Source organism: Oncorhynchus clarkii, chromosome 10 (assembly GCF_045791955.1).
Source record: "Oncorhynchus clarkii lewisi isolate Uvic-CL-2024 chromosome 10, UVic_Ocla_1.0, whole genome shotgun sequence".
Taxonomy (NCBI): Eukaryota; Metazoa; Chordata; class Actinopteri; order Salmoniformes; family Salmonidae; genus Oncorhynchus; species Oncorhynchus clarkii.
In genome coordinates this window covers 67,803,875-67,831,243 of record NC_092156.1, presented here as the reverse complement: position 1 = coordinate 67,831,243, position 27,369 = coordinate 67,803,875, and the positions used below count along the sequence as shown (strand labels likewise).

Here is a 27,369-nt window from a genome sequence, read left to right as displayed (position 1 = left end):
CGGTACGTCTCCGGTAGATCTCCAGTACGTCTCCGGTACGTCTCCGGTAGATCTCCAGTACGTCTCCAGTAGATCTCCAGTACGTCTCCAGTACGTCTCCGGTACGTCTCCGGTAGATCTCCAGTACGTCTCCGGTACGTCTCCGGTAGATCTCCAGTACATCTCCGGTACGTCTCCAGTAGGTCTCCGGTACGTCTCCGGTACGTCTCCGGTAGATCTCCAGTACATCTCCGGTACGTCTCCGGTAGGTCTCCGGTAGGTCTCCGGTACGTCTCTGGTACGTCTCCGGTACGTCTCCGGTACATCTCCGGTACATCTCCGGTACGTCTCCGGTACGTCTCCGGTATGTCTCCAGTAGATCTCCAGTACGTCTCCAGTACATCTCCAGTACACCTCCAGTAGACCTCCAGAATGTTTCCAGTACGTCTCCAGTACGTCTGAACTCATGTCGGTAGCCATGAAATGCTTTGAAAGGCTGGTCAGGCCTCACATCAACACCATCATCCCAGAAACCCTAGACCCACTCCAATTTGCCTATGGCTCAACAGATCCACAGGTAACGCAATCTCAATCACACTCCACACTGCCCTTTCCCACCTGGACAAAAGGAACACCTATGTGGGAATGCTGTTCATTGACTACAGCTCAGCGTTCAACACCATAGAACCCACAAAGCTCATGACTAAGCTAAGGACACTGGGACTAAACACCTCCCTTTGCAACTGGATCCTGGACTTCCTGATGGGCCGCCCCAGGTGGTGAGGGTAGGCAACAAAACATCTACCACGTTGATCCTCAACACAGGGGGTACGTGCTCAGTCCCCTCCTATACACACTGTTTACCTACGACTGTGTGGCCAAGCACGACTCCAACACCATCCTTAAGTTTGCTGACGACACAACGGTGGTAGGCCTGATCACCAACAACGATGAGACAGCCTATAGGGAGGAGATCAGAGACCTGGCAGTGTGGTGCCATGACAACAACCTTTCCCTTAACATGAGCAAGACAAAGGAGATTGTTGTGGGCTACAGGAAAAGGCAGGCCGAACACGCCCCCATTCACATCAACAGGGCTGTAGTGGAGCGCACCAAGAGACTATCATAGAAATAGACGTGGTGCGTGCGTGCACAGGGTGCGTGGGATGTTACCCAATGCTGGAAATGGGGCCTGAGTGAAAAAGTTTGGGAACCCCTTGTATAGAGGATTAAATAGTCAGACTTGGAATATCTCCAGTAGATCTCCAGTACGTCTCCAGTACGTCTCCAGTACATCTCCAGTATATACGTTGGCTCAGTACTACAGCTGTAGTAGTATTTCAGTAGTGCTCCTGCACAGGTGTTTAAGAGCTAAGCCCTGTCTGAGCTACTCTGCCTGTCAGTGACACAAGCCGTTGCAAGCAGATGTCCCCTAAATCTGCACACACAGACGCATGCACGCCACGCACACACATAAACACACACTGGTGACTCACTGAGACAGTGACCTAGAGTAAGGGATAAGTGTACTACTCACTCAGCTTATAAAGTGGCACAATCAAATACAACTCTTTAACCTTTCTCTCTCTCCCTCCTCTGTCTCTGTCCCACCTTCTCTGTCCATCATCTCTCTCCCTCCCTCCCTCTCTCTCTCTCTCTCTCTCTCTCTCCCTCTCTCTCTCTCTCTCTCTCTCATATTTTCTATTGGTTTTGTCTTGTCTTCTTACACACCTGGTTCCAATCCCATTCATTATATGTTGTGTATTTAACCTTCTGTTTCCCCTCATGTCCTTGTCAGAGATTGTTTGTTGTTATGTTTGTGTTTTATGGATTGGTGTGCGACGAGTTCTTGTACCCACATTTATTTCATTATGGACTTTGGTTTTGGAGTTTGTGTTTTTAAGTTATTAAAATACTCAATTTATACTGAATTGGATCCTCCTGCACCTGACATCCCTGCCACCTACACACACAACGTGACATTAAAGTACAAAAGGGAAAATAAATAAACATGTCACGCCCTGGTCTTAGTATTTTGTGTTTTCTTTATTATTTTGGACAGGCCAGGGTGTGACATGGGTTTATTTATGTGGTGTGTTTTTGTCTTGGGGTTTTAGTAGGTATTGGGATTGTGGCTTAGTAGGGTATTCTAGGTAAGTCTATGGCTGTCTGAATTGGTTCTCAATCAGAGGCAGGTGTTTATCGTTGTCTCTGATTGGGACCCATATTTAGGCAGCCATATTCTTTGAGTGTTTGGTGGGTGATTGTTCCTGTCTCTGTGTTTGTGGTCACCAGATAGGCTGTATAGGTTTTCACGTTACGTTTGTTGTTTTTGTATTGTTCGTTTTTTCTTCATTATTAAATATGTATCAAGAATACCACGCTGCATTTTGGTCCGACTCTCCTTCACCCGAAGAAAACCCCAACAAAACATAAATATAGGTTGTATTTACAATGGTGTTTGTTCTTCACTGGTTGCCCTTTTCTTGTGGCAAAAGGTCACAAATCTTGCTGCTGTGATTGCACACTGTGGTATTTCACCCAATAGATATGAGAGTTATCAAAATTGTTTTCTAAATCTTTGCGGGTCTGTGTAATCTGGGGGAAATAAACTAAAAAAAAAAAAAAACGTCATCTCACTGTCAACTGCGTTTTATTTTAAGCAAACTTAACGTGTGTAAATATTTGTATGAACATAAGATTCAACAACTGAGACATAAACTGAACAAGTTCCACAGACACGTGACTAACAGAAATTGAATAATGTGTCCCTGAACAAAGGGGGGGTCAAAATCAAAAGTAACAGTCAGTATCTGGTGTGGCCACCAGCTGCATTAATTACTCCAGTGCATCTCCTCCTCATGGACTGCACCAGATTTGCCAGTTCTTGCTGTGAGATGTTACCCCACTCTTCCACAAAGGTAACTGCAAGTTCCCGAACATTTCTGCTGGGAATGGCCCTAGCCCTCACCCTCCGATCCAACAGGTCCCAGACGTGCACAATGGGATTGAGATTCGGGCTCTTCGCTGGCCATGGCAGAACACTGACATTCCTGTCTTGCAGGAAATCACACACAGAACGAGCAGTATGTCTGGTGGCATTGTCATGCTGGAGGGACATATCAGGATGAGCCTGCAGGAAGGGTACCACACAGCATTAAGATTGCCTGCAATGACAACAAGCTCAGTCCGATGATGCTGTGACACACACCGCACCAGACCATGACGGAACCTCCATCTCCAAATCGATCCCGCTCCAGAGTACAGACCTCGGTGTAACACTCATTCCTTCGACGATAAATGCGAATCCGACCATCACCCCTGGTGAGACAAAACCGTGACTCGTCAGTGAAGAGCACTTTTTGCCAGTCCTATCTGGTCCAGCAATGGTGGGTTTGTGCCCCTAGGCAACGTTGTTGCTGGTGATGTCTGGTGAGGACCTGCCTTACAACAGGCCTACAAACCCTCAGTCCAGCCTCTCTCAGCCTATTGCGGACAGTCTAAGCACGGGTGCATTCCTGGTGTAACTCAGGCAGTTGTTGTTGCCATCCTGTACCTGTCCCGCATGTGCGATTGTTCGGAAGTACCGATCCTGTGCAGGTGTTGTTACACGTGGTCTGCCACTGCGAGGAAGATCAGCTGTCCGTCCTGTCTCCCTGTAGCGCTGTCTTAGGCGTCTCACAGTACGGACATTGCAATTTATTGCCCTGGCCACATCTGCAGTCCTCATGCCTCCTTGGAGCATGCCTAAAACACGTTCACGCAGATAAGCAGGGACCCTGGGCATCTTTCTTTCTTGTGTTTTTCAGAGTCAGTAGAAAGGCCTCTTTAGTGTCCTACGTTTTCATAACTGTGACCTTAATTGCCTACCGTCTGTAAGCTGTTAGTGTCTTAACGACTGTTCCACAGGTGCATGTTCATTAATTGTTTATGGTTCATTGAACAAGCATGGGAAACTGTGTTTAAACCCTTTACAATGAAGATCTGTGAAGTTATTTTGATTTTTACGAATTATCTTTGAAAGACAGGGTCCTGAAAAAGGGACATTTATTTTTTTGCTGAGTTTGTGTCTCTAATATGGTCATACATTTGGCAGCTCAGTTTCCAACTCGTTTTGTTGGCAGTGTGCACATAGCCTGTCTTCTCTTGAGAGCCAGGTCTGCCTACGGTGACCTTTCTCAATAGCAAGGCTATGCTCACTGAGTCTGTACATAATCAAAGCTTTCCTTAATTTTGTGTCAGTCTCAGTGGTCAAGTATTCTGCCACTGTGTACTCTCTGTTTAGGGCCAAATAGCATTCTAGTTTGCTCTGGTTTTTGTTAATTCTTTCCAATGTGTCAAGTAAATATCTTTTTGTTTTCTCATGATTTGGTTGGGTCTAATTGTGTTGCTGTCCTGGGGCTCTGTGGGGTCTGTTTGTATTTGTGAACAGAGCCCCAGGACCAGCTTGCTTAGGGGACTCTTCTCCAGGTTCATCTCTCTGTAGGTGATGGTTTTGTTATGGAAGGTTTGGGAATCGCTTCCTTTTAGGTGGGTGTAGAATTTAACGCCTCTCTCTCTCTCACACACACCAACTTTACTTACTTATCAGTGTAATGCTTTTAATGATTATTGTCAACTACTATAATCTTTCAACTACATAGTACATACACATGAAAGGAAATGCAAGCTAATACCTAATGGCCTCTAGCTTGCTACTCTATTGTTGACTCGACCATTATATTGTGATTAGCCCTTTTAACCCCTTATCCCCTCTCCTGTCATCATCCCTCTCTCCTCCCCCAGAGGACCAGAGGGACATTATCGCACTACTGCTACAACCTCTTGACGCTGTAAAAGAATGGCTTCCTATAAACACCTGGAGGGCCATGACAGTACAGATGAAGGATGATAATTTGATCACCTGCAGGAAATTTAAAACGTGTCGTGCATTTGATGTTTTAAAAGGTTTCTGAAGTTTGTAATTTGCACCCCGAAATTTCAGACTTGACCTTCCCTTACAAAAAAGGCATCAACCCCTGGAATGTCCATAAATTATAATACACATAATAATTCACATTTCCTGATGCTGGATAATTATTTTCCAGCTGTAGCAAACTGGCTCAAATTAAGATCCTACATTTGTAGCAACTGTTGAGTGTTGAAGATAGTAGTCCATACACTCTTCAACTACTTGTGAACACCTTGAGAAAGCATACTTCTTTTAAAGTCCACCATTACTCCTAAGTGTCTAGATGGGATGCGAGAGCCTATTCTCATTTACACAGCTTTTTGGGAATAAATCAATTGTATGGTGATTTTAGACCACACAGAAGTTTGGCTGCCTCCTTAACTGACTCACAGAGGGGGATAGCATGCCCTAGCATGCTTCCTCTTGTTCCCTCCCCCTCTTTGTCTCTCCCAATGTGGGTGACCGTAGGAGCAACTGGTATGGCAGCACCACAGGAAAAACAGTCCTAGCAGTAACAACTGCTGCTCAACTAGAAGTCTGTAGTAGTGTCTAGCTCGTATCACAGACTTCATACTATGGGGTAGTTGTTGTCCTTATAAGGCAAGTGATCCTAAGACTATAGAGGGAATGGACTGGGGTTTACTCAGAATATTCCTCAAATGTTCCTTGTGCGAGATGGATGTTTTTTAAAGAGTTCGTCATAACGGCTTTCATTACAGATTCCCTTTTAAAAACTGAGTCACTGGATCATTGCTAAGGAACATGGACTCAGATAGAGTTAGTTAGCATAAAGGTAGCACTGTTCTAGTCATGCTGCCATGATGCCATCTCTACTGGGTTTATGTGTTGTAGCCCATTAGGGAAGTCTGACTCAGAATTACGTGATGTCGAGTAAGAGTTACCAGGGAGAGAAAAGCTTGGTCTACCTACTGAACACACAGTGCTGGAGAACGTTCTTCACTTTCAGTAAACACGTCTTGTCCCTGTTAATCTGATGCGTGTTTGTGCTCAGTAACCTAAATAAAGTTATTTTGAAGGTGGAGGGAGATGTAGAGAGAGAGGACAGTGTTTCGGTGCCAGGAAGAAACAGACTGCAGAACTGTGACAGCTAGAAGACATTTTAAAAAGACTCTCTCTGTGCCCAGACCGATGTAAAAGCCAACTCTCGCTGTCTCACACACACACACACACACACACACACACACACACACACACACAAAAGAGTGTGCTGCCTATGGCTGAGTGAACTGTAAGAGTGTCCCGTTATACATCCATAAAGCGCCTTGCCACTGAGATAGAAGCCCCTGTGCCTGCCAGCCGGGTCGGCTGAGGAAAAAGGCTTTGTAGCTACTTACACAGATGGTGAGCGCTCCTGCCCCCATTCTCTCAGGGAAATGCCTGCAGTCTGCAGAAAAGAAGGATGAAGAAAAATTACTATCCTCCCTCCTTCTTCTGCTCCCTGTCTTCACTCCTGTCCCGGATACACACCGCCTAAACCTTGCCCAAAGCTGGCAAACCCTTTCACCCAGACAAGTGCCATCCAAAAGTCCCCAATCAACAGCAAAAATAATCCAAGGTAGAGTGTGGAACAATGGGTAAAGACTCCAGTCTACACAGGAGATTCCTTGTTTCAACCCCCTGTTCTGAAACACAGATTAGTGGCTGGCTGTCTCCTCCTGGGCTGAAATCTGAGCCCCGCGCTCTCATTGGCTGAGCGGATGGGTCATGTGACTAAAGGAATATCATTTTGAAGAGTCTGCCTGTAGGATTTGGCTGAGTCAGAAGGGAGAATGGATGACAGTATACTAAGGCTGGGGAAGAAAGGGGGATTTTATAATCCTTGTGAGGTAATATGTAGAATCACATTACTGTTCCAGAAGTGAGAAAATATGCAAAATAAGGATTTTATTCAAAGATCCAGAATGGAAGCAATTGCAACATGAATCATGATCACATTACTTACAATATTTCTACATGATGAGAATAGGAGTTTGATATGCAGACATTATGCGAAAAGTATTCCCTCAATCATCTGTACTGGTATACACAGTATAATCCTAATGTCCATAAGGTACTGTGGTGCTGCAGTGTATTAGACCTCCCTACTGGAGTGGCAGGTAGCCTGGCGGCTAAGAGCGTTGGGCCAGGTTTGAAACCCCGAGCCGACTAGATGAAATACTGTATCAGCCGGTGTGCCCATGAGCAAGGCACTTAACCCTAATTGCTCCTTTAAGTCACACTGGGTAAGAGCATCTGCTAAATGACTCAAATATATGATGAAACCTCTTGGGGCCTGCAGTGTATAAATACTGTAGTGTTAAACCTTAATGAGTGTAGACGGTAGGATCAATCTGCCCTAACAGGATCGGATCATTTCCCACCTACCTAATAGATGTTATGTTATGCGTCAGGTTAAACTAATCTGATCATAGCTCTGTGGTTAGGTTCCAACTCCAACCCACACTATCCAACCTGACAAAACAGTTTTGAGATGAGTCATTATAATCTGATCCTAGATCTGTGGTTAGGTAGCAACTAAATCAACATCCCCCCAACAGTTCTGAGATCAGTGATTTCGCTTTAGTTTAGCGACTTCTCATAGATGAACCTCTTCATGTTATCACCGATCCAGTCGTTGAAGGAGGACACTCTGGTGAACACAGAGGGTTTCTTGTCCTTGATACAGCCGAAGGCGCCAAAGCTGACGATGCCGTGGACCTCCCAAGGGTCTGAGGCTGAGGGTTGGCAGGCGAAGGGTCCACCTGAGTCACCCTGCAGAGGAGGAGAGGAGAGAGGATGAGGAGAGGAGAGAGGATGAGGAGAAAGGAGAGTGAACATTTTAATGTAATTATAGATGACAATTAAAATATTAACAGGATTCAACCAGCAACTGTCCCAAAAGAGTTGGATTACTTTTATTGACATAGTCTCGCAAAGAACATAATCGCTAGTGAATTATTTTCAGACATTAATTCACATCATAGGATAGGAAGCACACGTACTCAACGTACTCAGGCTACTAAGGCTATACGGTAACAAAACACACTACAGAGGGAAAGAACAACACTGAGAGTAGCGCAAGAGCTGCTGGGTAAAATACATAGCAGCACGTGGAGGTCAAAGACTTACACTGCTGTCATTCATATGGACCTCATTATGACAGACAACTATGTAGTTCCTATGCTCTTTGTCCTCTGTCCCACCACAACACCAAACTAATTAAACCATTATCAAGGCTGACTGATCACAAACAAATGCTATGTGCTGTGTTACATAATGCATTCCAACCAGGAGAAACCACCGGACTGTATTATCATTGTGTAATATAACAACAAGCCACTTGGTCTCGGTCGAAGCCAAGGTGATACAACCAGCCAACCCCCGTAACCTACCCCAAAACTAAGCACTAAAGCTGGTTAGTTAGGTTGAACAACCAGGCCTTCTCCCAACCTCTCCTAGCGCAAAACGAGCCACTCTCTGGATAGTAGGTTGTACCACCAGGCTCTCTCGGTTCCTCCCCTTGCCCAAAACGAGGCACTGTAGCTGGGTAGGGGTCCGTAGTCTACCTGGCAGGCTGACTTGAGCTCGTCTGGAGACTCGTATCCGGCACAGATCATAGAGGGTCTCAGGGTGTCCCACCAGTAGGCTGGCTTACTGCAGGTGGCGAAGGGGACGATGGGCAGGGCTGCCTGGTTCAACTTCTTAGATACAACAGGGAAGAGGCTACCTGGAGAGAGAGAGATGGGAGGAAGGGGGAGGGCCGGCAAGTTAGGGGAGTGGCGAGATAGTCATGCCCATGTAATGTTCCCCATGCAAATGTCTATAATGACCATTACAACTGCTGTCTAATTCAACATGGACATGATCACATGGTCGCCATGCTAGCTAGCTTCTTAGCTTGCAAGCCTTGCTATCCTCATTGAACCCGATGTGAATAGCCTTAACATATCACTCCTCCTTGTATCTCTATACATGACTAATGTATGGATATCCAGTATGTCTACTAGCTATGTTATAGTCCTATACTAGAGTAATCACTGAGAGTCAATGGGAGCTCAGATAGATACAGAACAGAAGATGTTAGAGTCGGATATAGCATTGTGTGTGTCACTGCCTTGTCACTGTGTGAGTGGTTGAGTGCTTTCTTTGTCTCTCTCTGGGGTCATATGCTGCAGTGCTGAGTTGATTCAGACTCTATACGTGGTGTCAATAGTGTGCTGAGTTGACTCAGACTCTATACGTGGTGTCAATAGTGTGCTGAATTGATTCAGACTCTATACGTGGTGTCAATGCTGTGGAGTGCCACCTGGCCTCATGAAAACTTTATCAGCCCTGAAAAGAACATGACACACCCAGTCAGCCAACACCAGGCTTTGCATTAATATTGTAGCCTGCTTATAATCCCTCCTAGGCGAGGAAATCTATTAATTGACTAAAGCTCAGCGTTCAACACCATAGTACCCTCAAAGCTCATCACTAAGCTAAGGATCCTGGGACTAAACACCTCCCTCTGCAACTGGATCCTGGACTTCCTGACAGGCCCCTCCCCCCCAGGTGGTGAGGGTAGGTAGCAACACATCTGCCACGCTGATCCTCAACACTGGAGCTCCCCAGGGGTACGTGCTCAGTCCCTTCCTGTACCCCCTGTTCACCCACGACTGCATGGCCAGCTATGACTCCAACACCATCATTAAGTTTGCAGATGACACAACAGTGGTAGGCCTGATCACCGACAACGACGAGACAGCCTATAGGGAGGAAGTCAGAGACCTGGCCGGGTGGTGCCAGAATAACAACCTATCCCTCAATCTAACCAAGACTAAGGAGATTATTGTGGACTACAGGAAAAGGAGGACCGAGCACGCCCCCATTCTCAACGACGGGGCTGTAGTGGAGCAGGTTGAGAGCTTCAAGTTCATTGGTGTCCACATCAACAACAAACTAGAATGGTGCAAACACAAGACAGTCATGAAGAGGACATGACAAGGCTTATTCCCCCTCAGGAAACGAAAAAGATTTGGCATGGGTCCTGAGATGCTCAAAAGGTTCTACAGCTGCAACATCGAGGGCACTGGTTGCATTACTGCCTGGTATGGCAATTGCTCGGCCTCTGACCGCAAGGCCTTATGGAGGGTAGTGCGTACGGCCCAGTACATCACTAGGGCTAAGCTGCCTGCCACCAAGGACCTCTACACCAGGCGGTGTCAGAGGAAGGCCCTAAAAATTGTCAAAGACCCCAGCCACCCCAGTCATAGACTGTTCTCTCTACCGCATGGCAAGCGGTACCGGAGTGCCAAGTCTAGGACAAAAAGGCTTCTCAACAGTTTTTATCCCCAAACCATAAGACTCCTGAACAGGTAATCAAATGGCTACCTGGACTATTTGCATTGTGTGCCCCCCCCAACCCTTCTTTTACACTGCTGCTACTCTCTGTTTATCATATATGCACAGTCACTTTAACTATACATTCATGTACTTACTACTTCAATTGGGCCGACCAACCAGTGCTCCCGCACATTGGCTAACCGGGCTATCTGCATTGTGTCCCACCCACCACCTGTCAACCCCTCTTTTACGCTACTGCTACTCTCTGTTCATCATATATGCATAGTCACTTTAACAATATCTACATGTACAGACTACCTCAATCAGCCTGACTAACCGGTGTCTGTATGTAGCCTCACTACTTTTATAGCCTCACTACTGTATACAGCCTGTCTTTTTACTGTTGTTTTATTTCTTTACCTACCGATTGTTCACCTAATACATTTTTTGCCCTATTGGTTAGAGCCTGTAAGTAAGCATTTCACCTGTTATATTCAGCGCACGTGACAAATAAACTTTTGATCTTGATTTGATTTGAATGCCCTGAGCTGGGTGAGATGGGTGGAGCTATCAATGTCAGTTTGAGGAGAGGTTATTTGGGGCTGCTGATGTTATAGCATCATAAAATAGTTCAATGTTTAGTCTCAGCAGAGGTAGGTATTGCTATGCAATATGTGCCATGTATTTAAATGGTGTATTTTCAAATGTGTAGTTGAAGTGGTGTGTCATGTATCTGAATTGCCAGGGTGTGTGTCTGTATGTGCACCTACGAGTGTGCCTATTGATGAACTACTATTCCTTAAAACCATAAAAAAAACATACCTTTCTCGTCGCCCCACCCCGTGACGTAGCAGGGTTTCCCAGCAGGCATCAGGGCGCCGAGCGCCGGCAGACACACGGGACTAATCTCCCTGGTCATGTTGACTTCAGAGCTCAAATGCACCAGGGCGATGTCGTTAGTGATGTCCGTCTTGTCCTGCTCGTACACGAAGCCCTTGTGCCTGATGATGCCGTCCACCTGGAGTCAAAGAAATCAAATCAAATGAAACTTTATTTAGAAGAAGAAAGAAAAAATCGCCACCTACTTTACAGTAAATCAATATAAATGAAGGAGATAAAAAACCATCAATAACAATACAGAAAGAGAGACATCATATTACAGTTTATACTTAGATATTACAAGCTTTTATATCTCAATAAATAAACATTCAAATGCTGTTCACCTTGTAGCAGGCCTCATGGGAAGGGAGGTCCCGGGATGAGTTCATGTGGTGTTTACCCAGACACATGCGCCAATAGGTGGGGTTACCCAGAGGCCTGGATGGGGTCGGTGGAGAAGGGATTTTTGGTTTCTATTATTACTCACATTTTGGGATTGGATAGAATAATGTGTTAATGTGTGTGTGTGTGTGTGTGTGTGTGTGTGTGTGTGTGTGTGTGTGTGTGTGTGTGTGTGTGTGCTTACGCCATGAAGCAGTGAGCGGCCGTCAGGACCCATTGCTTGTGGATCAGTGAGCCTCCACAGCCATGCATGTAGGGGATGGGATTAAACGGACTGGCCTGAAGAGAGAGAGATTCATCAACATACATGATTACACGCACACACATGCATGTAGGCACTAGTTGCATATAAGTCCTGCACATACGCGGTTGCACACACACACACACACACATACACATACACACCAACCCAGGTCTCACCTGCATGGAGACTTGCCAGGGCCAGGAGTGGGGCACAGCCTCTACCCCGTTGACCACTCTCAAGGTGGCACTACTGGGGGGTACAGCAGGGCTGCCACACGTCTCAGGCCAGCCTATAGGAAGAAGAGAGACAGGTCAATATACAGTTAATAAAAAGGTACTCATGAAAGTATTTTCAAAGTGTCAGTCAGTGGGAAATGTCACCGTGCTGTTGGAAAGGGATAGCCACTTATAACTGAAGTCTGGTTGAGCTGGCAAGGCTCCAATTGATGTACCTAGAGACAATGTCTCTGTGGTAAACATAGCAGTTGTCCAGATGAACTTCCCATGAGAAGATAGAAGTTGGCCATTTTTAGTTTAGTTTTGACAGAGAGTCATGCTGAGACCAAGGTCACTTTTACAGATGAGCCCTGTATACACATCAATACACACATCAATATTCACATCAATACACGAAAAGCAAAACACAATCATAGAAAAACACATTCTCAGTAAAATGGTCTTCAATCTGCATTTGTCACAGATCTAAGGTCAGATATTTTTATTCCCCCTAATGGTTCATGTTAGGATTTGCGTCAGGGTAATCTGATCCTCGATCTGTGGTTAACCAGTGATTGTACTTACTGATAGTGATGTTGTCCCATGGGTTAGCGGGAGGGGGAGGCAGAGTGGGGAACAAGTTGGGATCAGTGGTCCAGTAACCACGGAAACCCTTCTCCACATTGGCTTTGTTGCTGAGGAAACGGACCACAGCCGTGTTGCCGACGACAGTAACCTCAGCGGGCGGCGCAAAGCCACAGAAGCGATCTGCACAGGTAAAAAATCACAAACAAGAAAAGTATTATTGAAGTAATGTAGATTTATCACATATACTGTACTTAGTTACATTGATCAAAGTAATGCACCCTTGAAAAAATTACAATTTGTAACTTGAATCCACAGCAGTTCGCAGAAATCCAACAAAATATCCTCTATGAATTATACTTCAATGGCATCTCTATAGTGTTATCGCTATGGTACCAACCTTGTGAGGTCAACCCTGCTCCACCGTAGATCTCCACGTAGTCCACACACTGTCCCAGCTGGTTCACGGCCTGCACCTCAAAATGGGTGAAGACAATGTGGATGTTCGAAGCTGAGGGGATGGAGATACGCCAGGTACACACAGCCTGGTCTAGGTAGTTGTTAGGCCAGTTGGGAGAGGTGAGTTCTCACTGCTGAAGACACCTCCACATGAAGCTGTAGGAGGAAGTGGGAGAGAGGAGGGTGGGGAGAGTCTGTGTGTAAAGACTTTGTGTAAATCCATAAGAATGTTAGGCTGGCCTCCCAGGTGGCGCAGTGGTCTAGGGCACTGCATCACAGCGCTAGCTGTGCCACCAGAGACTGGGAGGTCCGTGGGGCGACGCACAATTGGCCTAGCGTCGTCCGGGTTAGGGAGGGTTTGGCCGGTAGGGATATTCTTGTCTCATCGCGCACCAGCGACTCCTGTGGCGGGCCGGGTGCAGTGCGCACTAACCAGGGTCGCCAGGTGCACAGTGTTTCCTCCGACACATTGGTGCGACTGGCTTCCGGGTTGGATGCGCGCTGTGTTAAGAAGCAGTGCGGCTTGGTTGGGTTGTGTTTCGGCGGACGCATGACTTTCGACCTTCGTCTCTCCCGAGCCTGTACGGGAGTTGTCAGCGATGAGACAAGATAGTAACTAATAATAATTGGATACTACGAAATTGGGGAGAAAAAGGGGGTAAAAATGTTTGTTGTTAGGCTTAGTGGTGAAACTGAAGGTGCGCCTAAGCAGTGATCTGAAGTCAGATATGTATTCCGCCATGGCCCGTATGGTGAATGTTCACATTAGGACTGTTGCTAATGGTGCTGATCCTAGAACTGTGCTTAGAGGCTTCTTCCACAAGGAACGTCTGTCCATTCACCCAGCTCCACTCACCTTGGCTGGGGTCCAGAGCCTTCCAGGAGGCCCTGAAGCCCAGCTCCACTCACCCTGGCTGGGGTCCACAGCCTTCCAGGAGGCCCTGAAGCCCAGCTCCACTCACCCTGGCTGGGGTCCACAGCCTTCCAGGTGGCCCTGAAGCCCAGCTCCACTCACCCTGGCTGGGGTCCAGAGCCTTCCAGGAGGCCCTGAAGCCCAGCTCCACTCACCCTGGCTGGGGTCCACAGCCTTCCAGGAGGCCCTGAAGAGCCTTCCAGGAGGCCCTGAAGCCCAGCTCCACTCACCCTGGCTGGGGTCCAGAGCCTTCCAGGAGGCCCTGAAGCCCAGCTCCACTCACCCTGGCTGGGGTCCAGGTGGCCCTGAAGCCCAGCCTTCCAGCCTTCCAAGAGGCCCTGAAGCCCAGCTCCACTCACCCTGGCTGGGGTCCACAGCCTTCCAGGTGGCCCTGAAGCCCAGCTCCACTCACCCTGGCTGGGGTCCACAGCCTTCCAGGAGGCCCTGAAGCCCAGCTCCACTCACCCTGGCTGGGGTCCACAGCCTTCCAGGTGGCCCTGAAGCACAGCTCCACTCACCCTGGCTGGGGTCCAGAGCCTTCCAGGAGGCCCTGAAGCCCAGCTCCACTCCCCCTGGCTGGGGTCCAGAGCCTTCCAGGAGGCCCTGAAGCCCAGCTCCACTCACCCTGGCTGGGGTCAACAGCCTTCCAGGTGGCCCTGAAGCACAGCTCCACTCACCCTGGCTGGGGTCCAGAGCCTTCCAGGAGGCCCTGAAGCCCAGCTCCACTCACCCTGGCTGGGGTCCACAGCCTTCCAAGTGGCCCTGAAGCCGGTGTCCACCACCTTGTTGTTGGAGGTGAAATAGAGGCTCAGTCTGTCACCGATACTCACTAGGTCCTGAGGGGGAATGTGACTGCAGTAGGTACCTACAAAGGAGACATAAGGAGGTTATAAGGTGACGTGGTGAGGTTATAAAGATACATTAAGGGGTCATAAGGAGGCATGCAGTGCATCCCTTAATTGGTCTCCTCTCCTTCATATGTACTGACAGGATAGAGAGAAGCAAGATCTTTCTTCTGATATGAGACAAATCAAGGGTTTCAAAGGCTAATCAAACATTGTTGGCGGAATCTTTTTGTGCAAACAATGTCTCCTGGGCCTTAATCTACAACTGTCATTATGATAACGACAGTAATCTGTCTACTGTGATTAATGATATTCAACTACCCTATTATCAAGTCCATCAATACGTGTCCTGGCTGACAAAGCATATCAGTTGTTGAAGAGACAAGAGCATTCTCTGTTACAGCTTTCTTGTCACAGTGTTTCATCTTGCCTTCCAGTCAGTTGTACGGCTGCCAGAGCAAACAACTTGACTCTGAAATGTCATTTACTCTTAATCATATTGGAAAGTAATGACATTGACGTGTTTGAGGTGAGACACAATAAAGCACACAGTAATCTCATTTATCAGACACAAGTGACCCCGCAAATTAATCGTCAGACAGGGTGTGTGTGTGTATGTATGTGGCTTGCGTGAGCACACACACCCTGTCTGACGATTAATTTCCATATCACCTCCCACATACCAAAGACCCTTACATACGGCTGTACTACCTAGGCTGGCTAAGCTGTCGTTGATGGTGACCTTGTCGTTGAGACACAGCTGGGTGTCCTCCAGGGAGAAGTTGTGGAAGTGCAGGTGGACCAGTTTACCGTCGGGCACCTTGATGTGCCACTGGCAGTGGGCACCGTTACTGTAGCTGCCCGGGTGCCCCATGCTGGACAACACGCCGCTCTCGCCAGCCATGTCCTTTGGCCCGCCGCAGCCAGATGCTACAAAGAGAGGAGGAGAGGGGATGGGAAGTAAGTTGAAGGGAGGGGAGGACAGGAAGGGAGTCGGAAAGAGAGAGAGGGAAAGAGAGAGAAAGAGGGGAGTCGGAAAGAGAGAGAGAGAAAGAGGGGAGAAAGAGAGAGAGGGAAAGAGAGAGAAAGAGGGGAGTCGGAAAGAGGGGAGAAAGAGAGAGAAAGAGCGAGAGAAGAGCGGAGAGAGAGAGAGGGAAAGAGAGAGAGAGGAGCAGGAAAAAAAAGATGTCACGCCACTCCAAATCAACCAAAAAGCTTAATATTAGAAACCGATTTAGACCGGTTGGAACCAGTTCTCGAGTGGCAGTGCAGTCGCAGGCACTGCATCTCAGTGCTAGAGGTGTCACTACAGAGCCTGGTTTGATTCCAGGCTGTATCACAACCAGCCGTGAGTTGGGAGTCCCATAGGGCGGCGCACAATTGGCCAATCGTCGTCCGGGTTAGGGTTTGGCTGGGGTAGGATGTCATTGTAAATAAGAATTTGTTCCTAACTGACTTGCCTAGTTAAATAAAGGTTAAATAAATAACCTACTGTGCTGTTTGTACATGTCCCTGCGGATGACATTCTCCATCCAGGGGATGTAGGCCGAGGCACGGGTGAACACAGAGGGTTTCTTGTCCATGATGCAGCCATTGGGACCAAAGCTGGTGATGCCGTGCACCTCCCAGGGAGCGTTGGCAGAGTCCTGGCACACCAGGGGACCACCCGAATCCCCCTGTGTCACATGGCGATGGTCAACAGCACTTCATATTGATGACATCATCAACACAACCATGACAAAATTAATCAAATAGTTTTTTTGTATCATGTAATCACTGCATAAGTCAATGGATATTTTTTTGCATTATACAGTATAATGCTATGTGGGTATATATCCCACTTGAGTACCTGACAGACAGACTTGAGCTCGTCAGGCAAGGTGTAGCCCATGCAGATCATGGAGGTCTTGACCTGGAACCACCAGTAGTCCAGCTTCTTACAGGTGTTGAAGGGCACCACTGGCAGGGCCACCTGGTTCAGGGTCTCAGCCACTTTGGCATTCATGGAATCACCTAAAAAAGATAGAACCGGTTAATTTATTGTTTGGTCCTCAGCTACTTTGGTATTCATGGAATCGCCTCATTAAAAAAGATAGAACCGGTTAATTTATTGTTTGGTCCTCAGCTACTTTGTCATTCATGGAATCACCTGATTAAAAAAGATAGAACTGGTTAATTTATTGTTTGGTCCTCAGCTACTTTGGCATTCATGGAATCACCTGATTAAAAAAGATAGAACTGGTTAATTTATTGTTTGGTCCTCAGCTACTTTGGCATTCATGGAATCACCTGATTAAAAAATATATAACTGGTTCATTTATTGTTTGGTCCTCAGCTACTTTGTCATTCATGGAATCACCTGATTAAAAAATATATAACTGGTTCATTTATTGTTTGGTCCCCAGCTACTTTGGTATTCAAGGAATCTCCTGATTAAAAATAAATGAGTTGCTCCACTTAATTTATTGTTATCAACTGATAGGGCTTGACATTTATTTTAGACTAATCCTTTTTAGATGCTTTTTCATAGAAAACAAAGGCTGTGTTTACACAGGCAGCCCAATTGCGATCTTTTTTTCACTAGTTGGTATCAGATCAGCTCTGAAAAAGAGCTGATTTGAAAAGATCTGATGTGATTGGTCAAAAGACCAATTAGTGAACCAAAAAAATAACAGAATTGGGCTGCCTGTGTGAACGCAGCCAAAGATGCGTACAGCGAAATCAACGTTGAAATTCAGTGGATGTATTTTCAATTGTTAACCAACAGAGGGGGTGAAAGCACCGGAAGAACTGGAACCAGGATTGGCAGTATGGAAATAGGAAAACTGGTCAAGGAATGAATTATGGTGGTTGGATGGATTGTTGTATTTTGTTGTAACTTGTACGTGCTTGTATATATTTGTAGAAGGGAAGAGTCATATGTTTTTTTCTGCCAGCAAAATTAGATCACAATCCTAATATCTTGCTCTGACTGTATCCCACTTATCTACACAATGCATATTGTAGCACCCTTAACCCAACCCCTAGCAACCTCGTCAAGAGATTTGGATCACATCATAAGGTGTTGGGTTGATAGGCGCTGGTCTGGGCTACTCCTCCAATATCATGGTGTCCTCCAATAGGAGTCACAATAAATGGCAGACATCACAAAACATCTCAAGCCCTCACCAGTCTTCATCTCCACAGCCGATGGCATTACATTGATTGTATGTTCACTACACAACGTCTGTGTCCCAAATGGCACCCTATTCCCTATGCAGTGTGCTACTTTTGAACAGGGCCCATAGGGCTCTACAGTATATAGGGAATAGGGTGGAATTTGGGACGCATCCAAATCCTCATATGAGACAAAAGAGGTCACAGCAAATCGTGGACGTCCCAAACCCCTCACCAGTCTCATCTCCCCAGCCGGTGGCGTAACACTTCTTGCCCCCCTCCAGGACCTCCTCCAGGGAGGGCAGGCAGGAGTAGGAGATCTGACCGCTGGGGGTCACTTCCCCACCCAGCCTGACGAGGGCGATGTCGAACTCCACCGTGGGCAACGTGGGGTACTTGAAGCCCTCGTGGCGGTAGATGCCCGTCACGCCGAAGCAGCGCTCCGTGTCTTCTGTGAACGTCAGGTTGTGTTTGCCCAGGCACATTTTCCAGCGCTGGAGCTCGTCAGCGTACCTGGAAAGAGTGAGAGTCACATAGATCCTAATGTTTAGTGCACTCATTGTATAAACACACACACTGATGCAGACATCCTCCTTAACATAACCACCCATAACTACATCATAGAAATTGAATGATTTGACTTGGGAATATACACTTTAAAGGATCTATTTCTATGTACAAAACCAACCACCAACCGACAGAAAAACCTACAGTGTACAGAGTTCGCTGGCAGTAGCAGCATACCATCAATTCCTATCTATCAGCATGGTTCTCTGTGACAGGGCAGAATTAACTCTGTGGGTCATTATACACAGTTGGAGACATTCATTGGACTAACAAGACCCAGCACCAGCCCTGTAACAAGTCTTAGATAAGGACCTTGGTAATGGTTGTGACAGACAGAGGCATAGGCGTCCCAAAGAACTGCCTGTCTGCATTACGATAATAGGCTCCAGACACAGGGAGGGACATTTTCTCAACTTTCATGGTCTAAAAATACTTTTCTGTTTTGTTTACTTCACACGACACAGAACAATATTATGTAATGTCAGCTCAGTGGTGTAAAGTACTTAAGTAAAAATACTTTCAAGTCCCAAGTACTACTTAAGTCGTTTTTTGGGGTAGCTGTACCTTTAGTATAGATTTTTTTGACAACTTTTAGTTTTACTCCACTACATTCCTAAAGAAAATAATGTACTTTTGAATCCATACATTTTCCTTGACACCCAAAAGTACTTGTTACATTCCGAATGCTTAGCAGCAGGGTAGGAACATTTTCCAATTCAAGAACATCAAGAAAACATCCCTGGTCATCACTACTGCCTCTTATCTGGCAGACTCACTAAACACAAATGCTCCATTTGTAAATTAGGTCTGAGTTTTGTAGTGTGCCCTGGCACTCTACAATAAGAAAATCGTGCTGTCTGGTTTGCTTAATATTAGGAATGTAAAATTATTTAATATTTTTACTTTTTCTTTTGATACTTAAATATATTTTAGCAATTACATTTACTTTTGATACTTAAGTACATTTAAAACCAAATACTTTTAGACTTTTACTCAAGTAATATTTTACTGGGTGACTTTCACTTTTACTTGAGTAATTTTCTATTAAGTTATCTTTACATTTACTTAAGTATGACCATTGGGTACATTTCACACCACTGTGTCAGCTCAATCAAATGTAAAAGGTACATTTTAAAATCTCAAAAGGTAAAAATGTATGCCAAAATCGTCTTGTTTTGTGCACACCATAGAGACATGCTGGCCTACATGTACGGTGATATGTACCTGTGACACAGTTGAGGGGAGTGCACATGTATTGGAATAGAATTACCGCCCAACACGGAATGGACCATTGACTTGAATGAGAATGTCTGTTCTAGTAATTCTGCCACTGTGTCTACGTCCCAAATGGCACCCTTTTCCCTATATATTTCACTACTTTTGACCAGGGCCTATGCGTCTCAAATGGCACCCTATTCCCTATAGGTCCTGGTCAAAAGTAGTGCCCTAAATAGGGTGCCATTTTGGACTCAACCTGTAGTTCATTCACCGTATGAAGCAATGGGCAGCTGTCATAACCCAGTTCTTATGGATGAGAGTTCCTCCGCAGGTGTGGAAGAACTTGGGCGTCTCCTGACTGCTAGGCCAAACCTGGGTAAAATAAAACATCAGCTTTTAAAGTGATAGATCACCCAAATTATTCAATGACACGTTGGTTTCCTTAGCCTGTAAGCAGTCTACGGACAAGGTACGATAGCAATCCATGCTATGGGCCATGTCCCTAGACTGCTCACAGGGCAAGGAAACCAATATGTAATTTGTTTGAACAATTCCATCAATAGTGAGCCAGTTGTGCCTATTTGTCTTCTAAAGGCCAAATCTGTGGGCAAACACACAACCACCCACACGCACAAACAAGCATAGTGTACGACGATGCCTCTGATATAATCAAAGTTGTTTTAAATAATGATGGGGTTGAGTTGAAGGGACCCTTCGCATTAAGTTTTATTAGCAGTGTGTGTGTGTGTGTGTGTGTGTGTGTGTGTGTGTGTGTGTGTGTGTGTGTGTGTGTGTGTGTGTGTGTGTGTCTGTGTGTGTGCAGTTTCAGGGTGTGTGTGTAATCCGACCCATGTAATGATGATGTCAATTAACAAACATGTCCCATCTGAAAGAAGTCTTGTCCCTGTGACTAGTGTAGCTGCATCATGATAACAGAGAATCTCATTCAAAACCTATTGGTGATATTGCCCTTGAGAGATGAGATGTTGAGTAAATTAATTCACTTGTTGTTGTAAAAAAGTTGACACATTTGTGATGTTCCCTGATGCATAATCACGTGACTTGGTTCTGGGTATATGCCTAAGACATGTTAGCAACCAGGCAGCCATTTTGGATTTGATTCTAGAATAACAGTGTTTGATGGATCTAAATGACCCTAAATAGAGTTTAGACAGACAGTGTCTCACCTGCATGGACACCTGCCAGGGCCAGGAGTGGGGGTTGGCTGGCTCTCCATTGACTATGCGGGTGTGGATGGTGGGGGGAATGGCGGGTTTGCCACATGTGGTTGGCCATTCTAGAGTAAAGGACAGAACAGTTGTTATCTTATCTGACATCAGCGATAAGACTAAAGGGTTATTGTTTTGATAGAAGTAAGAATTTTTCCCATAGTCATCTCCTCCCCTCTCCTCTCCTATTCCTTTCCTCTCCTCTCAGCTGTGCCCGAGAAGAACCCCCCCACCCCCCGAGGCAGCACGATGCACAGTCCATCTGTAAAACTCGATTTCAGCAATTGGCTTGGCAGGGGCCCGGCCACCTGGGGCCCATCAAAGGGTAAAGAATGGGGCAAAGGGTAAGAGACAACCAGAGGGCAACTGCTGCACTAAGGGCACTTCATACTACACTGTCTGCATCCTAAAATGGCACCCTATTCCCTATACAGATAATAGTATACTAATTTTGACTGGAACCCTACTGGGCTCTGGTCAAAATCAATGCACTATAGAGAATAGGGTGCCATTTTGGAACGTACCACAGTGTTTACAGCTCCAACAAATAATCTAGTTTTACTACACATCTGGGCAAATAAACCCAGGATTCTACTGTACTCTACAGACTGGCCACCTGAAGGGCTTTTGGGGGGCGTTACATGGTCTTAGGGTCGTTGTCCTGTTGGAGGGTGAACGTTCACCCCAGTCTGAGGTCCTGAGCGCTCTCGCGCAGGTTTTCATCAAGGATCTCTCTGTAATTTGATCCATTCATCTTTCCCTAAATCCTGACTAGTCTCCCAGTCCCTGCCTGTCACCACCGTAAGGATGGTGCCAGATTTCAATCTTGGTTTCATCAGACCAGAGAATCTTGTTTCTCATGGTCTGAGAGTCTTTAGGTCACTTTTGGCAAACTCCAAGCGGGCTGTCATGTGCCTTTTACTGAGGAGTGGCTTCCGTCTGGCCACTCCACCATGAAAGCCTGATTGGCGGAGTGCTGCAGAGATTGTTGCCCTTCTGGAAGTTTCTCTCATCTCCACAGAGGAACTCTGTAGCTCAGTCAGAATGATAGTCGGCTTCTCGGTCACCTCCCTGACCAAGGCCCTTCTCCCCCGATTGCTCAGTTTGGCCGGGCGGCCAGTTCTAGGAAGAGTCTTCCTAGAGGACAAAAATCAGTTAACCACCTAACTGAGGAACTCAACTTAACCTTGCGCAATACCCTAGATGCAGTTGCACCCCTAAAAACTAAAAACATTTCTTATAAGAAACTAGCTCCCTGGTATACAGAAAATACCCGAGCTCTGAAGCAAGCTTCCAGAAAATTTGAACGGAAATGGCGCCACACCAAACTGGAAGTCTTCCGTCTAGCTTGGAAAGACAGTACCGTGCAACATTGAAGATCCCTTACTGCTGCTCGATCATCCTATTTTTCCAACTTAATTGAGGAAAATAAGAATAATCCAAAATGTATTTTTGATACTGTCGCAAAGCTAACTAAAAAGCACTATTCCCGAAGTGAGGATGGCTTTCACTTCAGCAGTAATAAATTCATGAACTTCTTTGAGGAAAATAATATGATTATTAGAAAGCAAATTAAGGACTGCTCTTTAAATCTGCGTATTCCTTCAAAGCTCAGTTGTCCTGGGTCTGCACAACTCTGCCAGGACCTAGGATCAAGAAAGACACTCAAGTGTTTTAGTACTTTTAATGGCATCAGACTGAGGCTCTGCATCTGTCCTCGAGCTCCTAGACCTTAGTGCTGCTTTTGATACCATTGATCACCACATTCTTTTGGAGAGATTGGAAACCCAAATTGGTCTACACAGACAAGTTCTGGCCTGGTTTAGATCTTATCTGTCGGAAAGATATCAGTTTGTCTCTGTGAATGGTTTGTCCTCTGACAAATCAACTGTACATTTTGGTGTTCCTCAAGGTTCCATTTTTGGACCACTATTGTTTTCACTATATATTTTACCTCTTAGGTATGTCATTCGAAAACATAATGTTAACTTTCACTGCTATGCGGATGACACACAGCTGTACATTTCAATGAAACATGGTGAAGCCCCAAAATTGCCCTCGCTCGAAACCTGTGTTTCAGACATAAGGAAGTGGATGGCTACAAACGTTCTACTCTTAAACTCGGACAAAACAGAGATGCTTGTTCTAGGTCCCAAGAAACAAAGAGATCTTCTGTTGAATCTGACAATTAATCTTAATGGTTGTACAGTCGTCTCAAATAAAACTGTGAAGGACCTCGGCGTTACTCTGGACCCTGATCTCTCTTTTGCCGAACATATCAAGACTGTTTCAAGGACAGCTTTTTTCCATCTACGTAACATTGCAAAAATCAGAAACTTTCTGTCCAAAAATGATGCAGAAAAATGTATCCATGCTTTTGTTACTTCTAGGTTAGACTACTGCAATGCTCTACTTTCCAGCTACCCAGATAAAGCACTAAATTAACTTCAGTTAGTGCTAAATACGGCTGCTAGAATCCTGACTAGAACCAAAACATATGATCATATTACTCCAGTGCTAGCCTCCCTACGCTGGCTTCATGTCAAGGCAAGGGCTGATTTCAAGGTTTTACTGCTAACCTACAAAGCATTACATGGGCTTGCTCCTACCTATCTCTCTGATTTGGTCCTGCCGTACATACCTACACGTACGCTACGGTCACAAGACGCAGGCCTCCTAATTGTCCCTAGAATTTCTAAGCAAACAGCTGGAGGCAGAGCTTTCTCCTATAGAGCTCCATTTTTATGGAATGGTCTGCCTACCCATGTGAGAGACGCAGACTTGGTCTCAACCTTTAAGTCTTTACTGAAGACTCATCTCTTCAGTGGGTCATATGATTGAGTGTAGTCTGGCCCAGGAGTGTGAAGGTGAACGGAAAGGCTCTGGAGCAACGAACCGCCCTTGCTGACTGGGATTCTCTGCCTCTAACCCTATTACAGGGGCTGAGTCACTGGCTTACTGGTGCTCTTTCATCCCGTCCCTAGGAGGGGTGCGTCACTTGAGTGGGTTGAGTCACTGATGTGATCTTCCTGTCTGGGTTGGTGCCCCTCCTTGGGTTGTGCCGTGGCGGAGATCTTTGTGGGCTATACTCGGCCTTGTCTCAGGATGGTAAGTTGGTGATTGAAGATATCCCTCTAGTGGTGTGGGGGCTGTGCTTCGACAAAGTGGGTGGGGTTACAGGGCCTCCCGGGTGGCGCAGTGGTTAAGGGCGCTATACTGCAGCGCCAGCTGTGCCACCAGAGACTCTGGGTTCGCGCTCAGGCTCTGTCGTAACCGGCCGCGACCGGGAGGTCCGTGGGGTTAGCCGGTAGGGATATCCTTGTCTCATCGCGCACCAGCGACTCCTGTGGTGGGCCGGGCGCAGTTTAACCAAGGTTTCCAGGTGCACGGTGTTTCCTCCGACACATTGGTGCGGCTGGCTTCCGGGTTGGATGGCGCTGTGTTAAGAAGCAGGCTTGGTTGGGTTGTGTATCGGAGGACGCATGACTTTCAACCTTCGTCTCTCCCAAGCCCGTACGGAAGTGGGTGGGGTTATATCCTTCCTGTTTGGCCCTGTCCGGGGGTATCATCGGATGGGGCCACAGTGTCTCCTGACCCCTCCTGTCTCAGCCTCCAGTATTTATGCTGCAGTAGTTTATGTGTCGTGGGGCTAGGGGGGGTTGTTATATCTGGAGTACTTCTCCTGTCTTATCCGGTGTCCTGTGTGAATTTAAGTATGCTCTCTCTAATTCTCTTTTTCTCTCTTTCTTTCTCTCTCTCTGAGGACAAGAGCCCTAGGACCATGCCTCAGGACTACCTGGCATGATGACTCCTTGCTGTCCCCAGTCCACCTGGCCATGCTGCTGCTCCAGTTTCAACTGTTCTGCCTGCGGCTATGGAATCCTGACCTGTTCACCGGACGTGCACCTGTCCCAGACCTATTATTTGACCATGCTGGTCATTTATGAACATTTGAACATCTTGGCCATGTTCTGTTATAATCTCCACCCGGCACAGCCACCCCTCATAGCCTGGTTCCTCTCTAGGTTTCTTCCTAGGTTTTGGCCTTTCTAGGGAGTTTTTTCTAGCCAACGTGCTTCAACATCTGCATTGCTTGCTGTTTGGGGTTTTAGGCTGGGTTTCTGTACAGCACTTTGAGATATCAGCTGATGTGCGAAGGGCTATATAAATACATTTGATTTGATTTGGTTCCAAACTTCATCCATTTAAGAATGATGAGGCCACTGTGTTCTTAGGCAACTTCAAAGCTGCAGAAATGTTTTAGTACCCTTCCCCAGAGCTGAGCCTCGACACAAACCTGTATCGGCGCTCTACGGACAATTCCTTTGACCTCATGGCTTAGTTTTTGCTCTGACATGCACTGTCAACTGTGGGATCTTATATAGACAGGTGTGTGCCTTTCCAAATCATATCCAATCAATTGATTTTACCACAGGTGAACTCCAAATCAAGTTGTAGAAACATCTCAAGGATGATCATTGGAAACATGATGCACCTGAGCTCAATTTCTTGTCTCATAGCAAAGGGTTTATTTCTATATTATATACATTTGCAAAAATTCTCAAAACCTGTTTTCACTTTGTTATTATGTGGTATTGTGTATAGATTGCTGAGGATTTTTTTAAATACATTTAATCAATCAATTTTAGAATAGGGCTGTAAACGTAGCAACATGCTGAAAACGTAAAGGGATCTGAATACTTTCTGAAGGCACTGTACATACTTACAGTGATGTTGTCCCAGGGGTTGGGCTGTATAGGGGCCTCAGTGGGAACAGGCTGGGTAAGGGTTAGGTACCTACTTACAGTGATGTTGTACCAGGGGTTGGGCTGTATAGGGGCCTCAGTGGGAACAGGCTGGGTAAGGGTTAGGTACCTACCTACAGTGATGTTGTCCTAAGGTTTGGGATGTATAGGGGCCTCAGTGGGAACAGGCTGGGTAAGGGTTAGGTACCTACAGTGATGTTGTCCTAAGGTTTGGGCTGTATAGGGGCCTCAGTGGGAACAGGCTGGGTAAGGGTTAGGTACCTACAGTGATGTTGTCCTAAGGTTTGGGCTGTATAGGGGCCTCAGTGGGAACAGGCTGGGTAAGGGTTAGGTACCTACAGTGATGTTGTCCTAAGGTTTGGGCTGTATAGGGGCCTCAGTGGGAACAGGCTGGGTAAGAGTTAGGTACCTACCTACAGTGATGTTGTCCCAGGGGTTATGTTGTATAGGGGCCTCAGTGGGAAAAGGCTGGGTAAGGGTTAGGTACCTACCTACAGTGATGTTGTCCCAGGGGTGGTGCTGTATAGGGTGCTCTGTGGGAACAGGCTGGGTAAGGGTTAGGTACCTACAGTGATGTTGTACCAGGGGTTGGGCTGTATAGGGGCCTCAGTGGGAACAGGCTGGGTAAGGGTTAGGTACCTACCTACAGTGATGTTGTCCCAGGGGTGGTGCTGTATAGGGGGCTCTGTGGGAACAGGCTGTGTAAGGGTTAGGTACCTACAGTGATGTTGTCCCAGGGGTTGGGCTGTATAGGGGGCTCAGTGGGAACAGGCTGGGTAAGGGTTAGGTACCTACCTACAGTGATGTTGTCCCAGGGGTTAGGCTGTATAGGGGGCTCAGTGGGAACAGGCTGGGTAAGGGTTAGGTACCTACCTATAATGATGTTGTCCCAGGGGTTAGGCTGTATAGGGGGTTCAGTGGGAACAGGCTGGGTGGTGTCTGTAGTCCAGTAGGCTCTGAAACCTTTAGCCTCCACGAAGAAGTCAGTATGGAAACGCATCACCAACTTGTTGCCCTTAGTTGTGATGGTGGCTGGAAGTTGGTCACCACACCATGGACCTGGTAAGTAAAAACAACAACATCAGATGCTTCTACTACTACTGCTACTTCTACTACTACTACTACTACTACTACTAATAGTACTACTACTACTGCTACTCTCTACTACTACTACTACTACTAATAGTACTACTACTACTGCTACTTCTACTACTGCTACAACTACTACTACTACTGCTACTACTAATGCTGCTGCTACTACTGCTACTTCTACTTCAACTACTACTAATAGTACTACTACTACTGCTACTTCTACTACTGCTACTACTACTACTACTACAGCTACTACTACTACTACTAATGCTGCTGCTACTGCTATTACTACTGCTGCTACTACTGCTACTACTACTAATGTTGCTACCACTACTACTACTGCTACTACTACTGCTGCTACTAGTGCTGCTACTAGTGCTGCTACTACTACTACTACTGCTATTACTACTATTACTACTACTGCTACTACTACTGCAACTACTACTGCTGCTACTACTGCTATTACTACTATTACTACTACTGCTACTACTACTGCAACTACTACTACTACTACTACTGCTGCTACTAGTGCTACTACTAGTGC

The 27,369-nt window shown here is 46.3% G+C and overlaps 2 protein-coding genes across 2 annotated transcripts in view; both read right to left on the bottom strand.

Moving 5' to 3' along the window:
- LOC139419040 (family with sequence similarity 13 member A) overlaps positions 1 to 6,549 on the bottom strand; it is an 80,352-nt gene extending 73,803 nt beyond the window's left edge. The window contains exon 1 of the mRNA XM_071168899.1: positions 6,286 to 6,549. Coding sequence (XP_071025000.1) covers positions 6,286 to 6,312 — 27 coding nt within the window. The 5' untranslated portion in view covers positions 6,313 to 6,549. The remainder of the gene's footprint in view (positions 1 to 6,285) is intronic.
- A 379-nt stretch (positions 6,550 to 6,928) lies between these two features.
- The window catches only part of LOC139419316 (cubilin-like), a 57,045-nt gene continuing 36,604 nt past the window's right edge, over positions 6,929 to 27,369 (bottom strand). The window contains 17 exon segments of the mRNA XM_071169260.1: positions 6,929 to 7,702; positions 8,497 to 8,657; positions 11,078 to 11,273; positions 11,479 to 11,572; positions 11,721 to 11,815; positions 11,957 to 12,069; positions 12,581 to 12,763; positions 12,981 to 13,195; positions 14,002 to 14,187; positions 14,365 to 14,577; positions 14,679 to 14,817; positions 15,509 to 15,727; positions 16,290 to 16,473; positions 16,647 to 16,810; positions 18,189 to 18,466; positions 20,010 to 20,096; positions 22,603 to 22,613. Of these exon segments, the coding sequence (XP_071025361.1) occupies positions 7,511 to 7,702; positions 8,497 to 8,657; positions 11,078 to 11,273; positions 11,479 to 11,572; positions 11,721 to 11,815; positions 11,957 to 12,069; positions 12,581 to 12,763; positions 12,981 to 13,195; positions 14,002 to 14,187; positions 14,365 to 14,577; positions 14,679 to 14,817; positions 15,509 to 15,727; positions 16,290 to 16,473; positions 16,647 to 16,810; positions 18,189 to 18,466; positions 20,010 to 20,096; positions 22,603 to 22,613 (2,730 nt within the window). The 3' untranslated portion in view covers positions 6,929 to 7,510.